Source organism: Chelonoidis abingdonii, chromosome 2 (assembly GCF_003597395.2).
Source record: "Chelonoidis abingdonii isolate Lonesome George chromosome 2, CheloAbing_2.0, whole genome shotgun sequence".
NCBI lineage: Eukaryota > Metazoa > Chordata > Testudines > Testudinidae > Chelonoidis > Chelonoidis abingdonii.
The window spans coordinates 206,787,084-206,802,352 of NC_133770.1; the positions used below are offsets into that span (position 1 = coordinate 206,787,084).

Sequence of the window (15,269 nt, forward strand, 5' to 3'; positions counted from 1 at the left end):
GCACTAGAGTAATCAGGAACCTGCTAGAACCAATTAAGGCAGACAGGCTGATTAGATCACCAGCAGCCAATCAAGGCAGGCTAATCAGGGCACCTGGGTTTAAAAAGGAGCTCACTCCAGTTAGGCAGGGAGGAGCCAGAGGAGAGTGTGCGTGTGAGGAGTTGGGAGCAAGAGGCACAAGGAGCTGAGAGTGAGAGGGTGTGCTGCTGGAGGACTAAGGAGTACAAGCGTTATCAGACACCAGGAGGAAGGTCCTGTGGTAAGGATAAAGAAGGTGTTTGGAGGAGGCCATGGGGAAGTAGCCCAGGGAGTTGTAGCTGTCATGCAGCTGTTACAAGAGGCACTGTAGACAGCTGCGATCCACAGGGCCCTGGGCTGGAACCTGGAGTAGAGGGCGGGCCCGGGTTCCCCCCAAATCTCCCAACTCCTGATCAGACACAGGAGGAGTTGACCCAGACTGTGGGGAAGATCACTGAGGTAAGCAAATCTGCCAATAAGCGCAGGAGGAACTTTGTCACAACATATGCAAGCAAGAAGCAGGCTAGAGATAGCAAGGTGAGTTCAATCAACTCAGATATTAGGAATGGCAATATACAAATACCTGTAGTAGAAAACTTCAACCTCCCTGGTCACACAATAGCAGATTTTAAGGTGGCCATCCTACAGCAAAAAAAACTTCAGGACCAGACTTCAAGAGAAACTGCTGAGCTTCAGTTCATCTGCAAATTTGACACCATCAGCTCAGGATTAAACAAAGACTGTGAATGGCTCTTGCCAGCTACAAAACCAGTTTCTCCTCCCTTGGTTTTCACAACTCAACTGCTGGAACAGGGCCTCATCCTCCCTGATTGAACTAACCTCATTATCTCTAGCGTGCTTCTTGCTTATATATACATATACACACCTGCCCCTGGGAATTTCCACTACATGCATCCGACAGAGTGGGTATTCACCTACAAAAGCTCATGCTCCAAAACGTCTGTTAGTCTATAAGGTGCCACAGGACTCCTTGCTGCTGTTTATATAAAAGTATTTTAAGTGATTTATCTCTTGAGAAATAAACTTAGAATCAGTTTCAGATTTTAATTTCTCATACAGTTATAACACAATATGGTAGAAAGGTGAATGTATATACTTAGTAGAAATTGTATGACTCAAATATATATTGAATTGCCTTTATATATTTTTTTTGGTACTTTTAAAAAAACAATTGTCCCACTTTCACAAATGAAGTCAAAACTCTTAGTATAATTAACCAGACTCTCTCTTTGTGTGTGTGGTTGTTTTTTTTTTTAAACAGATGGAAAAAAAAGACCTTTCTTCTGTGGACATTAAGCAGGTATTATTGGATATGAGAAAATATCGCATGGGACTTATTCAGACGCCTGACCAGCTAAGATTCTCATATATGGCTGTAATAGAAGGAGCAAAATTTATCATGGGGGATTCAACTATACAGGTAAATGTTTAGAATAAACTGAATCTACTTGCAGTAGATTTGCAATGTTTATATCAATGGGTGATTCATTTTGATGTTCTCTTAGCTATTCTAAAACATGTCATTTCTGCATTGGTTAAGCAGATAAACTTGTCTCTTAATTAAACATTGAAGGGTGTCTTGAAGATACCTAAACAGCTTTGCGTCTCAGCTAAATTTTTAATCCTATACTTTAGTACCCTGCTCTGTGATATATGGCAGGGATACTCTGTACTAATATAAGGAAGGTTAAATCAGTATCTTCAGCTTTTTTAAAAAAAACAAAAGAAAGGTCATGTTTCCAAGTGAAACTGGATAAGGGTCTTTTCTCCCTGAATTATTTGTACTTTGTCTGTTAATAAAATATTCTGCTGCTGAAGATTAAAGTTTGCTATCAGGTAACATTTTTCTTGCTGTTATTTCATTAACCCGCTACAGTCAGTATAACCAACTAGATGAGATTAATTGGGTTTATTTAATGCAGTTTATAAGGTTCAAGTTTTATAAGTCACTAGTTCTAAACTTTGTTTTCAATGTGCCTTCCGATAATAACACAATAGCTTCAGCCACTCAAGGATGTCTTGTCAAGGAGACACAGAACTCTTTCTGTATGGTAGATCATATTGTTTTTTCAGCAAGAGAGGAAAAAAAAACAATTTACACTTGTCTAAGTACGTTAACTTGACAAACCTACTCCGCTTTCAGAAATAGGATGCCAAATTCAATGTAGCTTTCACCGATTGGGTATTTAATGGAAAAGTTGTGGATGGAGATATAGATAACTTAAAGCATGTTTATTACATCTATGCTCCAGCTGTCTGTCTTGTCAAATGTTTCCATCCTACACGCATTCTGTGTTCGTATTTAAATAAATAAATTTACACAACCACTAAACACCAAATAGGTGCAAGGTACACACTTACGGTATGTAAGAACTAGGTGGTTGTATTCTGACACAGCCTTATGACCAGCTTTAGGACTATACTTAATTGTTTACACCATTAATGATTTTAGCCAAGAGACACACTTAGGAGTAGCAGGCATTTACTGCAGGCTGCTTTTGGCATAACTTGGAGTTCATTTCCTGAACGTCTTGCTGCTTTGCATACCAAAGGCCCTACCTCACATTTCAGTAATGTCACAGTCAAATTACTGAATAGTCTGAGAGACCTTTTTTTTTTTTTTAACTGACATATAAATTCGCCCTTTTTAGCATGTGCATTTCCTGAGGCCCTGAGAAATGTATGGACTATTGTATCAATTTCTCAAAATAATTTTTTGCAGCAGTACGTACTTTTTACCATCTTCTTTTGAAATGATGTGTGAATTTTGGAGCAAGCTTTATGTAACTTTTGGATAATTTTTTTTTAAATCTCAAGATTTTATTCTGTTAGTCTATAGCTTTCAAAATTTAGAATAACTATTGGATATTAGTATCTTTTTTTTAAATTAGTCTTGGTTATCAGTTGTATACAACTTAGCTCCTCCATCTTAGGAAAAATGGAAGTAAGACTTTTAAAAAGTGTACGGTTCTTAACAAGTATTGAATTTTTTTCTGTCAGTTTTGGAATGAATGAAATGTTAAGGATGTGATATCACATCCTTGATATGTCACAATGTTATTGGAAAATATGCTGGTACATAATCGATTCCATTGCATTTAAGAACTTCATGAACTTTTGGGTAAACAAAGATGTCAGCTTTAATTTGAATTTTCCTTGCTGCTCTTCACGATTTATTTAAAAATATTTGTTTAGCTTAACTATAGCACAGGAGAAAGTTGTTACTTGATTTATTGTATGTGATGGATTTAAGTTACTTGCACAATAGAATAGAAATATGGACACTGATTTTGTCCTATACAGATATACTTTGGTTTGATGTGTAACTTATCAAATGGTAAATTTTGATTTTTCTTCTTCTTCTGTTCAAGATTTTAAAAAAAAATTGGAATGCCATGTCAACTTAAATTGTTTTAATTGACATCCAGAAACTTTATTTAAAATGCCCTTTAAATACCCAAGCATGAAATGTGTTTGGATTTTTGATGTTTACTGAAAAAAGATGGATGGATTTTTCTGCTCTCATTTGTTTAAAAGGATCTCTGAGTAGGCTTAAGAGTAACAGCACTGAATGTGTGCTCAGGCTGTTTCTTTCTTCCTAGTTCTTTTCTCTTTATGTATGGGCCTGCTTGCTGCCTGTGCTGTCCATTTAGTTTCATTTCAGCTTTGATTTTACTGGGATAGGGCATGTTGCATCAGAAGTGAAACTGGTTATTTACGAAGTGCTGTCAAATGCATATATTAAACTGAAAATGTAAAATGGAAAGGATTAGAGAACTTTTCTCTAATCAGGTTAGGTATTATTTGGAACAGTACGTAAAAAACCTTGAACATTTTAGTGTAGGCTGCCTTTCTGGGGCCAGCAAGAAATAACTCGGGCTATGGCTACACAAGAGACCTTACAAATTTCTGTCATGTAGCTTCTCTAAGATGGCAGGAGAGAGCGCTCCCATTGACTTCATTAATCCACCCCCAGCAGGCAGCGGTAGCGATGTCGGCGTGAGAAGCTCTCCTGCTGACATAGCACTGTCCATGTCGACCTTTAGGTTGACGTAACTTATGTTGTTCACGGGGTGGCAAATCCCTGAGCAGTATATGTTTATACCAACATAAGTGGTGGTGTAGACATAATTGTAGCGAAGGTTAAGACAAACTCCACTTCTCTTGTGTTAACGTCTCCAGTTTTTGAGGTCTTATGGTCAAAACTTGTAATCATGAAGTCTCCAGGGCTGCCGACGTAGATGTAATTACACAGCGTACTGTGCAAGCATTCTTCCAGTAAATATGAGTATAGGGGTAGCCAGTCTCAATCTCTCTGTGTAGTTGTCTGACTCTTTTTCTGGAAAGCTCTAACGTTTCTGTTTACAGCAGGCCTTTGAAATTCACTAGTGAGAAAACCCTTTGGCTAGAGAAGTGCTTTTTCTTCGTCCCATGAAATTCCATTTAAGTTTGGCTGAAATATGAAGTGTTCAATTCCTATTTCCCTTCTCTTGCTTGTGACCCTCAAGGAAACTGGCATGAACATTGTAAAGAGATTGCTGATGCCAACACAGCACATGGGTATTTACAAAGTGTACTGGAAGCTGCCAGGGTAGTGAGGAAGGGTGGGAAGAGGTGGACATGGCCTCAGTATCTCATCTCCTCTCCACTCCCCTGCGGGCTCCATGCGGGGCAGGGCCTTCTGGGGAGGTAGGTTGAAGAGCCTGGGTGCCATACTCCCCATGACCATCTCCTGGATTCAGCACATGGTGCTAGCTGCTTCCTGCCAATGTAGTTAGTCCTGTAGCTAAAGTGGTAGCAGTCTGTGTGCTGCAGTGCTGAAGGTTCAGGTTTCAAACCCTGCTGAAGATGCATAATGTGGATTGGTGAACTTCACTTAATAAAATACTTTCTACCTTTTAATTTGCTGGCATCTTCCTTGTCCCTGTCTTGCAGTGTTTATATAAGACCATACTATCACCTGTAACTGTATTCTATTTAAATATTTAAGCACTGTGCCAGCCCACCACCTGCATATCACTGAGTCCACAGGATGTGAGCACTTTTTTGAGGTTTTAGAAGTGGGGCTAGCAGCTGACCTTTTCAGGGAGTGGGGCAGTGGAGCAGGGAAGCATTTCCACCATCGAATCCGATAAACTCTATTTTTGACATCTACAGTGTTCTCAAGCTTTTTTGGGGGTGAGGGGAGGGGGAAATTGTTTTAATATAGGTTTCTAACTGGTGACCATCACTTGTGTATTTCAATTTAGTAAAAGTTTGCCTGAATAATAACTTCACTCTTGGTGGCTAAATTCTCCTTTCCAATGACAAGACTCCCTGGCAAACTGGTTGCATTTTGAGCTCTATCTCTGCAAATAAAACACAGGTTGTTAGGGAAACAATTGTTTAAATGGAATCTTAGCTTTCCTGGAGTCATTTAATATCCACTTTTGAGCTCATCAGGCAACAATCCATAGCAATGTTACCAATACACAGTCAATTTTCTAATCACTTCATAATCTGCAGGATTATGAATGCTGATTGCAATATATAGTTTTCTAATGAGGACTCCCACTTCTGACTCATCTGATACGCACAAATAAGAGGTTTTGTTTTCCTGAAGGAAATCTAATCTGTAGTCCCAGGAGCAAGGCATACCAGTTCATTAAAGGAATTAAAAAAAAAAAAGTATCCTTGTTTAAAACTATTGGAAATTCCAAAGGGACTGTGTATTTATATGGACGTGTACAGCTGTACTTTCTTGTAGTTTTCAGATCATCTTGGACATTTTATCTAGTTCTCTGGATTTTACACAGGTTTATGACCAAGGTGGCTGATAACAAAAGCTTTGGATTTACATGGAGTTGTAGAGCAGCAACACTCTTATCAGAAACTGTCTTAATCAAAAAACACTTTTTACATCTGTTAGCTCTTGTGAAGAACGCTTGTCAATATTTTGTCTCCTGCAAATGGTAGATACCTAGTTACACCACTGTCACTTTTTTTAATACTTTTTCTTGAATAATTATTTAACACTTTTTTAAATTGTTGTAGTATTGTTTCTTGCTCTTGCGTATTACAGAGAAGGCAATGGTTATCTGTTTAATCCGATCCACTTTTATAGGTCTCTGCAGGTATTCTGTCATGTCCAAGAGCTTTACCTTTTTTATTGCCATGAGTTTATAGCCATAACTTTCACTTGCAGATTTTTGTTAATCCTGGACAGATTTCTATGCTGTATACTTTTTCTAACAACTGAATTTCCCTCAAATGAGTCTTGATTTTCATGTTACCTGAAGCAAGACTGATGGGTGTACTTGTTCTCTGTTCAGTGTAAATAAGGGTATCACTGTGTGGCTTACATCTTGGTTATCTAGAAATTAATTTTTATATAATATTTTAATTTACATTTTTATGTATATGATCATTCTGTGGAAGACTTTTTTATTCAAAGATACAACTTTCACAATCTTGAGAAATGTTATTCAAAAATGTGTGTTCTCATTCTCTTAGAAACGGTGGAAGGAACTTTCTAAGGAGGACCAAGCTCCAAGTTCTGAGCAGTCTCCTCCACACCCAACCAGAATAAATACAGAAAAGTACAATGGCAATAGTGTGGGCGTAGAAAAACAGGAGCAAATGGGGGAAAAAACAAATACTGAACTGTCCATTAAGGTACAAGATACTATGGATGGAAGCATTGAAAGGTAAGCAACATGGAAAATTACTTGGGGGTATGTTATTTTTTCATTATTTTTTTTTAATACAAGTCCTCTTATCCTGGAGTGGGGTTGCCAACTGTCTAATCACACAAACCCAAACACCCTTGCCCTGTCCTGCCCCTCCTCTGAGGCATTGCCCAACTCACTTCATCCCCCTTTCTCTATGGCTGGCTTGCTCTCCTCCGCCCTCACTCACTTTCACAAGCTGGGACAAGGGGTTGGGGAGGGTGTGGGGAGAGGGGGCTCTGGGCTGGGGCCAAGAGGTTCAGAGTGTGAGGGGGATCTGGGCTGACCTTGGGGCAGAGGGTTGGGGTGCAGGAGTGGGTGCAGAGTGCACGCTCTGGGAGGGAGTTTGTGTGCTGGAAGGGGCTTACGTCTGGGCTAGGGGGTTGGGGTGGAGGAGGGCGTGTGGGGTGCAGACTCTAGGAAGGCGTTTGGGTTTGGGAGGGGGATCAGGCCTGGGGCAAGGGATTGGAGTGTGGAAGGGGGTTGGGGGTGCTGGTTCTGGGAGAGGGATCAGGGCTGAGGCAGAGAATGATGGGTTTAGGCTCCGGCCAGGTAGTGCTTACCTCTGGCAGCTCCCAGTTTGACTTTGTAGCCTCAGGGAGATAGAGCCTGATTTGGGGAGACTCCCAGCAAAACTGGGACAGTTGTTAGACATGGTTTTATTCAGTCTTTTGCTAACACTTTAGTTATTCCCTGTTCAGTACTTTTAAATAAGTAGGCTTTAAGAAAAAAAGAGAAAATAACACGATAGCTGGGAACGGAAAGGCTTACAGCACAAGGTTTAAAGTGTCATTCTTCAAACACTCTAGAACAACAGTTGAAAGGACTGAACTACTCCTTCCATCTCATTGAGTTGTTAACTTTGGAGCTTACTGTTCATTAAGGCTTCAAACTTTCAGATGACCAGGCCTTAGACAGCCAATTTTTGACTTGAAATTTAGGTCGATGTAGTCACATTGCTCTGGGCTGTGAGAAATTTCACACACTGTGAAGTAGTTAGGTCAATGTAACTCATGCTATAGATGCAGCTGGGTCACCGCTGACCTAGCTACCACCTTTTGGGGCGGGGGAGGGGGTAGATTTACTATGGCAATGAGAAAAAATCCTTCTGTCACTGTAGTAAGTGTTTAGTGTAGACCTGAGAGGCAGTAGCTAGGTTGATAGAAGGGGTTAGGTTAACCTAACTACTTCATACAGGGTGTGACATTTTTCACAGCCTTGGATGATGTAGCTAGGTTGACCTGAGTTTTAGGTTTTAGGTGTAGCCTAGGCTTAAGTGTCTGTGGTACAAGTGCTACAGCAGCATAGTTGTAGCACTGCAGGCATGCCATGGTAGCCCTTGTAGCAACATACAAGATACAGACTTCTGCTAGAATAGCAGTGTTGGCCACGGGTGTGAAAATGTGTGATCCCCTAACCAGTGTGTCTGTACTGGCAGAAGTTTCTAATGTAGATACAGCTATACTAGCAAAATTGCATTTATATCAGGATAGCTTGTTTCATTTATGGGGGGAGGTTTTACTATGCCAGTACAAACAGCAGTTTTGCTATAGGGTTGCCAGTTTTGGTTGGATGTATTCCTGGAGGTTTCATCACAATCAGATGCACAAATCAGGTGACTGCTTGGCTTGCAAAGGGCAGAAATAGTAGTGGTCCTACAAGTACATGGCATCAGTTTTTCACTACAGCAGTAAATGCAGTGCTAACTTCTCTAAATAAATGTTTATGGTGTGAGTTTCAGAAGTAGTACACACAAATATGCCCAACTGTAGTCAGTGGGAGCTGTTGGTGCTCAATACCTCTGCAAACTGGACTAAACAAGGGCCATATTTTATCCTCCATCTTTGTACCAACTTCCCATTGTTATCAGTAGGAGATTTTGCTGTGGATTGAAGGTACAAGTAGTGTATGGGTATGTTTTCACTGTATCCCTGTTAACTCAGGTGATCAAAACCTGAGGCTGAGCACCCTGGTTAGCTTACTTCTGGTGTGAGCGGCCACAGAACAGTCATACTTGAGTTACTATGTCCTCACTGGTTCTGCACTCGGCACTGTGTAATTGCTAGGACCTGTGGGATCTTGTCCCATGGTTCTTTCTGTTGCAATAAACTGAGCTGCTCTGATCTTTCCCAGTGAGTTGTGGAAGAACTTGTTTGTTGTTTTAGGTACCTGGGGAATTGTGAAGACACTGGAGGACTATCGGCATCAAGTGATTTAGCCTGTGTCCTCACTGGAAAGTGTGTGGGTTATCAGTCTGAGGGAAAGCGTCACTCTGGTTTTAGCCTGCAGCCTCAGATGTGCCAGCCAGTCCAGATTGAAAGTACCACCAAACCAGTGGTTTCCAAACTTTAACAACCTGTGAATCCCTTTCACTAAAATGTCAAGTCTCGCAAACCCCCTCTGAAAAATGAATATTTCCAGGGATTTTTCTCCTTTACCTGAGTATAAATTATAAAAGCAGTGATCTTGGGAATATGAAATTTTGTTTTTGACACACTATTATTAATTATTATTTATCATTACAGTATTTTTATTACATTAAGAAAACAGCAACACTCTTTCAAGATCTCACTTTTGTAGCTTGTATCACTTTGAATAAGCCTGTTATAAGACAAGGCTCCTGTGTTTCATCAATGAGTATCAATGTGAAACAGCAGGAAGGTATTTAAGAAGCCAACTCAGAGTTCCTCCTAAACAAGCATTCAGGTCTTAAACAGTCCAGGCAAACAACACACGTTACAACACAGTTTAAACTTGTTCTTCATAGTAATTTAAAAAACAATACTGGCTGCCTATTTAATTTTAAAAACAGCAAAAAAAAAAAAAAATCCACTTCCCTTTCCATTTCTTATAAGGAGGCTTGAAATTTAAATCTCATCAGTGTGATAGATACGCTTGCTTTGATTTGCTTAGCTCTTGGAAGTCCAGGGGCTCCAGGCTGCTGGCCCTGTGCTGCCCAGGGTCCCTAGGGACAGCTCTGTCCACCATTAGGGAATTTTTTTCCGGAGAACCCTCTGTAACATTTCACAAACCTCGAACCCCAGTTTGGGAACCACTGCACTAAACTCATGAGAGGGTTTTGCATGTGTGGATAGGTGAGTTGCAGGCAACAATCAAGAAAGAGCCTGAGTTACATTTTCACTGAAGATATCCTCAATGTGCGCTTTTTTGTATATTCTATATTAATATAGAAAAATACATATACAAAATACAAAAAAAGCTCAGGTACTGAATGAAGCCAGAGTTTTTTTTGGAGGGGAGAGGGGGAATGTGATCATGCAATTAAGATTATCATGTGCAGGCAAGAGGGGGCAGAATTAAGGTTGCAACTCTGGTGTTTCCTAAGTTTCTGATGTTTGACTTGGCAGCCTTAATAATGTTAAAACAGCATGGGTATTTAATGAAACTGTTGAGATAATTAGAGTAGCACAGAATAAATTCTCGTCAACATTCCCTCCTTCACTGTTTTAGTCCTAAACTGCACAAATTGGTTAACTGTTCTGTGGGTTGGGTTGTGGGTGTTTTATCCTAATCTCTTGAGTAATTACTTCTATTTCATCTATTTTTTTTCCCTCTTTTAGTACTGTTCGGAAACGGCTGCGAGAGGATAGAAAGGCTCACACAGCCCAGAAGGTGCACCAGATGAAACAGAAGCTAAGTGAGACTGAAAGAAAAAGAAAAAGGTGGTTATATTGGAAACCTATTCTCACTAAGATTGGGTTTGGTACAGTCATTTTAGTTGGAGCTTATTCTTGCTGGAAACTGTATTTTCAAGAACATTCCTTGTAAGTAAAAACTTATTTGCACTGTGAGCCTGTCTACAGTAGCAGTTAATCTTACTGTAAGTCAATCACTAGGGAGTTTGACTTTCAGCAGCAAACTCCTTAACACCTAAAATCGGTGCAGTAGTTTAGACACAAACTAGATAAGTGATGTAAACTGATCAGTCAGCATCTCAGGACTTTCACAGCAGGTACTTCTGAAACCAAACGGCAAATTGCTACCCAGAATAAAGTTGTTCGTTTGTTTTAAATAAACAGGTACAAACTTTGTGTAAGTTTATTTATACACTTTTAAAAATGGTATTCCACTGAATCTAGATAGATAGACCCTGAGCCATGAAAATTAACTATCGCGGCTGTCTGGGGTTTAATTTACATGCCTGACATAAGCAATAAACAGTGTGTTATTTACATTATTAATGCAAAGAAGTTATCCTTTAAATGTGTGTAATGTATTATTAACATAGGCATCAACATTTTATATTCTTATGACCCAGGATAAATATATTTTATAACTGCATATTTAATCTTACTTTTTGTAGCTATCTGTACTTTTAAAAACTTAGTGTGTACAAATTTATTTGACCAAAAAAAAAAAATCTGATTTTGGAACTAAATGTAAAGGATAATTTGTGCACAATGCATTCATTTCTGACATTTCAAGATTTTAAGACTTTCCGTATGAGCAGCTAGGGTTCTGATGAAGCACTTTTCAGTTTCTACTCTGTACGCTGCATTCCTCTTATTTATTTATTTTTGTTTGTTTTTGCGGTTTCCTTATTTAAAGAAGCTTTAAAATGCCTTTTTTTTTTTTTTTTTTTTTTTAAATAAAGCTGTTTGCTAGACCTAGACCTAGAGGCAAATTGTTAAACTGATTAATGGAAGTTGTATTAAGACTTCAGCTACTGTCTGAAGCTCTAGTTTTGTTTAAGTTCTGACATTCCATTAAATGTGAAATGATATTTTGTGTCTCATCTTTTTTTTTTTGAGTTTTATTCCATGTAATAATAATAAATCTATCACCCATCAATAATGGCACATTGAAGGCAACTTAAAACTGATTTGACTTTGTGAAAAACTTGTGTCAAAACTAATGGAAAGCGTTAGCTACAGAATATAGATGAATATTGTCAGCTATTGGGTAACATTTTATTAACCGTGACAAAGTCTTCAGGATGCCAGATCTATTTAAGGTACTTTTTCATTCGCCTCTCACCACAGTAAACACAATAGTTAGCCACTTCATCAGGAATAGTAGATGAAGGAAGTACTTATTTACCTTTTGGATCAGTTTTGAGATGAATCATAAACTTTTCACTGTTTATACAAAAAAGTGTATCTAATAGCTCTTTTCCTAGCTCCATTGTTAACTTCTTTTTCCCTAAAGGAACCTATACAATGGAGTCTATATGTTGCTGTCCAGATCATTCTCATCTAAGGAGTAAGGCCATGTGGCTTAGTGGATAGAGCAGTGGATAAGAACTCAGGAGACTTGAGTTCTATTCATGGCTCTGCCACTGGACTGCTGGGTGACCTTGGACAGATCACTGTACCTCACTACCTCAGTTTCCAAATGTGTAAAATGGGGATAATGATACTGTGATCTCTCAAAAGTGCTTTATTAAGGAGGTCTCCAGCCACCTGCAAGCTCAGTAGCAAGAGGTTAAACATGAGACCTAAGCTGAGTTGCTATTTCTTTGTAGTGCAACTAGATGATTGAACAACATACACTTCTGAGGAGTGTCTCATGGACGTTGATAGATTTCCATAGGTAACTCCAGACAGCATGAATAGGAGTAAAATGTGTAATTCTCCTGGTGTTAGTAGAAGAATGAGACTTCAGGTGATAGTCTTACAGTACTCAGAGCTGTGTTTCTGTAAGGGTACGTCTTCACTACCAGCCGTATCGGCGGGTAGCAATTGATTTCTTGGGGATGGCTATATCGTGTCTCATCTAGACGTGATATATCGATCCCCGAACGTGCTTCTGTCAACTCCGGAACTCCTCCAACGCGAATGGCGATAGCAGAGTTGACGGGGAGCCACGGACGTCGATCCTGCACTGTGAGGACGGTAGGTAACTCGATCAAAGATACTTCAACTTCAGCTACGCTATTCATGTAGCTGAAGTTGTATATCTTAGATCGATTTCCCCCCGCCTCCATCAGTGTAGACCAGCCCTAAGACTGCCAGTAAAACAAAATGGCAACTTGTACTGGAACCATAGCAGAGCCAAGATTTAGTAATTGCTTTGGCACATATAGTAAGATTGGTTACTTGTAAGTAGGTATTTTAAGGAGAGTACAACAAAGTTCAATAAATGCTAAATTCAAGACGGTAAGCAATAGAGGGGAGAGTGCAGACTTTGTGTTTATGAAAGTCTTGTCCCAACAAATATCTAATGCTAATCAACCCCCTAAAAGGCAGTGCATTAGTCTTTCCATCATATATCTTCTTAATCTTCCCATATTTCTTTTCTGTTGTAAAGTGTCTTTACAAACAGCTGGGTTTTATTTATAGGAAAATGTATGTTGTGCCATGAAGTACTATTATAAAAGCGAAATAAGATCTTCATATCCTAAAGTGCTTAAACGAAAATGGTTAAGAAAAAAAAATCTCCAAGATAGATGATATCCCTTTCTCTGAAATTGCAAGTCTCCATTTATTTCCTGACTCAGCAGCAGGATTTTTCCAGGCATTTTCTGCTTCCCTCTGACAAGCTCTAAATGCATCTTCGAACACCGTAATTTGAGTTCTTTTACCTGACTCCATCTAAACTGTCTCCTACATTGCCCAGACCCCAAGAAGACTTTCTTGGTTTCTTGGGAACGTTCATGTATGCTCACATTGTGTTCACTCCTTTTCACACCACAGAGTAGCATTTGTAAATGAATTTGGTAATTCATGGGTAAGCTGTGTTTGGTGGACTTGGCTGCATCATTAACAACTAGGCTGTGAAAACATCTGTAACAATTGTTAAGGATCACACCAGTGTCAGGCAAAAATATTTTAAACTCTGATCTGCTGCAGGTTGGGAAAGAAGCTTAAAGAATTAAGCCTTTTACCACATTGCAGGAAGGAACTTTGTGTAAAATCCTATTTCCATTTAAAATCAATGGCAAAATGCCCACTGACTTTTTAGTGGGGTTAGGATTTCCTCTTTTGTCTTTAGTTCATAACACTTTACGGGAAGGTGGTTGTTACAAAATCTGGGCTATGCATACTTTGCTGTTTTTATCAAAAGAGAACATGAGACAAGTCTCCACTTCTGAGATATTAAATCCTGATTGGCGCACTAGTTCTGAAATGCTGTTGAGTTTGATTCAAATCTTGACTGTGATCCTTTTTCCCCTGCATGTATTTGTTTTCCAGAATAATTACATATACTTGGAGCATAGTAGAACTTATTTTTTTAATTGGATCACTTTAAAGCTGACATTCAGATTATTAGCTTCATACAAATCTCATTCACCTTTTACCAAGTAACAAACACCTAAATCTCTGTTATATGTAGCACATTCTAGTTTTATAAGGATTGGAATTAGTCCTTTTGGTTTTCTATTCGATTACTTTTTTCTGGCAAGGGAAATCTGTTTGCAATGGCACCACTTGCTGTGTTGAGTGCCCCTCGATCTTTTAAATATTTTCCCGGCTACTTGTTGAGCAGGAGTTATCCACTAGCAATAATTAAATATAGTCAAAGTAAAGATTTGGAGAAATTGCATTTTAGGGAAATTTAATTTGCAAATGAAACTTAATTAAACTTTTGGAACATTACATGTTCCATTTCATTAACTGATGTATTTTAATTTTTATATAGTATTTTCAAAATATACAGTATAGTGCAAATGGACAATTAAAAAAAAAAAGGCAGGTGTGTGTGATTGGGGTGGGTATGAAAAAGCCTTGAAGTATAATAGAGGCCAACATTAATGTACCTTTTCATTTATTAGACTTAAATGTCAGATTTTTGGATGACTGCACAAGAAACTTATGTAAATTGTTTGAGGTAACTCATGGGGAAAATTGTCATTGTGGTCAGGTAATTTAAACTACAGGGTGGAATTTGGCAAAATTATAATTGTGTGATAGTCTTCCTGCCTTTTAAAGCTGTTTTTTAATTAGCTTCAGCTCAGTCTCAATCTTTTGTGTACTAAAAATAAATGTGTTCAAAATATTTCATCTGTCTGAGTCTTTATTTGCATTAAAAGGCCTGATATGTGGAAAAATCTTTTTAACATGCTGTCAATTAACGTTAAGAAAAAATTACTGTGCTCTGGAAGAAATCAGTGTGAGTTTACAAATGTTGGTTCTTTTAATTTGTTTCTGGTCATATAGGATTTGCTTTATTAAAAATGTTACTTTGGAATTCCCTCATTTGGACAAGAGAATTTAGACTTGGAATGTCACTTTGCTTTGAACTGTAACTTCTAAAACAGGACTCGCATTCAGATTTCAAAAAGCAGTTATTAGGCCCTGATTGAGCAAAATACTTATGGAGTCCCACTGCAGTCAATGGAACTACTCACATGCTTAAAGTTCGGTGTGGGCTTTAGTGACCTGCTGGACTGGGGATCTCCAACCTGCATTTCCCTTAGCTATAGTATCTCTCTTCTGAAAAAGATTTAGCGTTTCAAACAGTTTTACTACAGATAGTAATGGAGTAATTAGTCTGAGAAACGAATGTGAAAAATTGGAACAAATTATCAGTTTGGGGGTTTGCCTTACAAATTATAGTGAC

The 15,269-nt window shown here is 38.7% G+C and overlaps 1 protein-coding gene across 4 annotated transcripts in view; it reads left to right on the top strand.

Moving 5' to 3' along the window:
- The window catches only part of PTPN2 (protein tyrosine phosphatase non-receptor type 2), a 56,108-nt gene that overhangs the window by 40,405 nt on the left and 434 nt on the right, over nt 1-15,269 (top strand). For 3 of the 4 annotated variants that reach the window (XM_032789668.2, XM_032789686.2, XM_075062928.1), the window contains 3 exons: nt 1,301-1,459; nt 6,532-6,725; nt 10,328-14,710. In XM_032789668.2, coding sequence (XP_032645559.1) covers nt 1,301-1,459; nt 6,532-6,725; nt 10,328-10,535 — 561 coding nt within the window. In that variant the 3' untranslated portion in view covers nt 10,536-14,710. Of the gene's footprint in view, nt 1-1,300; nt 1,460-6,531; nt 6,726-10,327; nt 14,711-15,269 lie in introns of those variants that run through there. The other variant, XM_032789678.2, reaches the window with a different exon arrangement.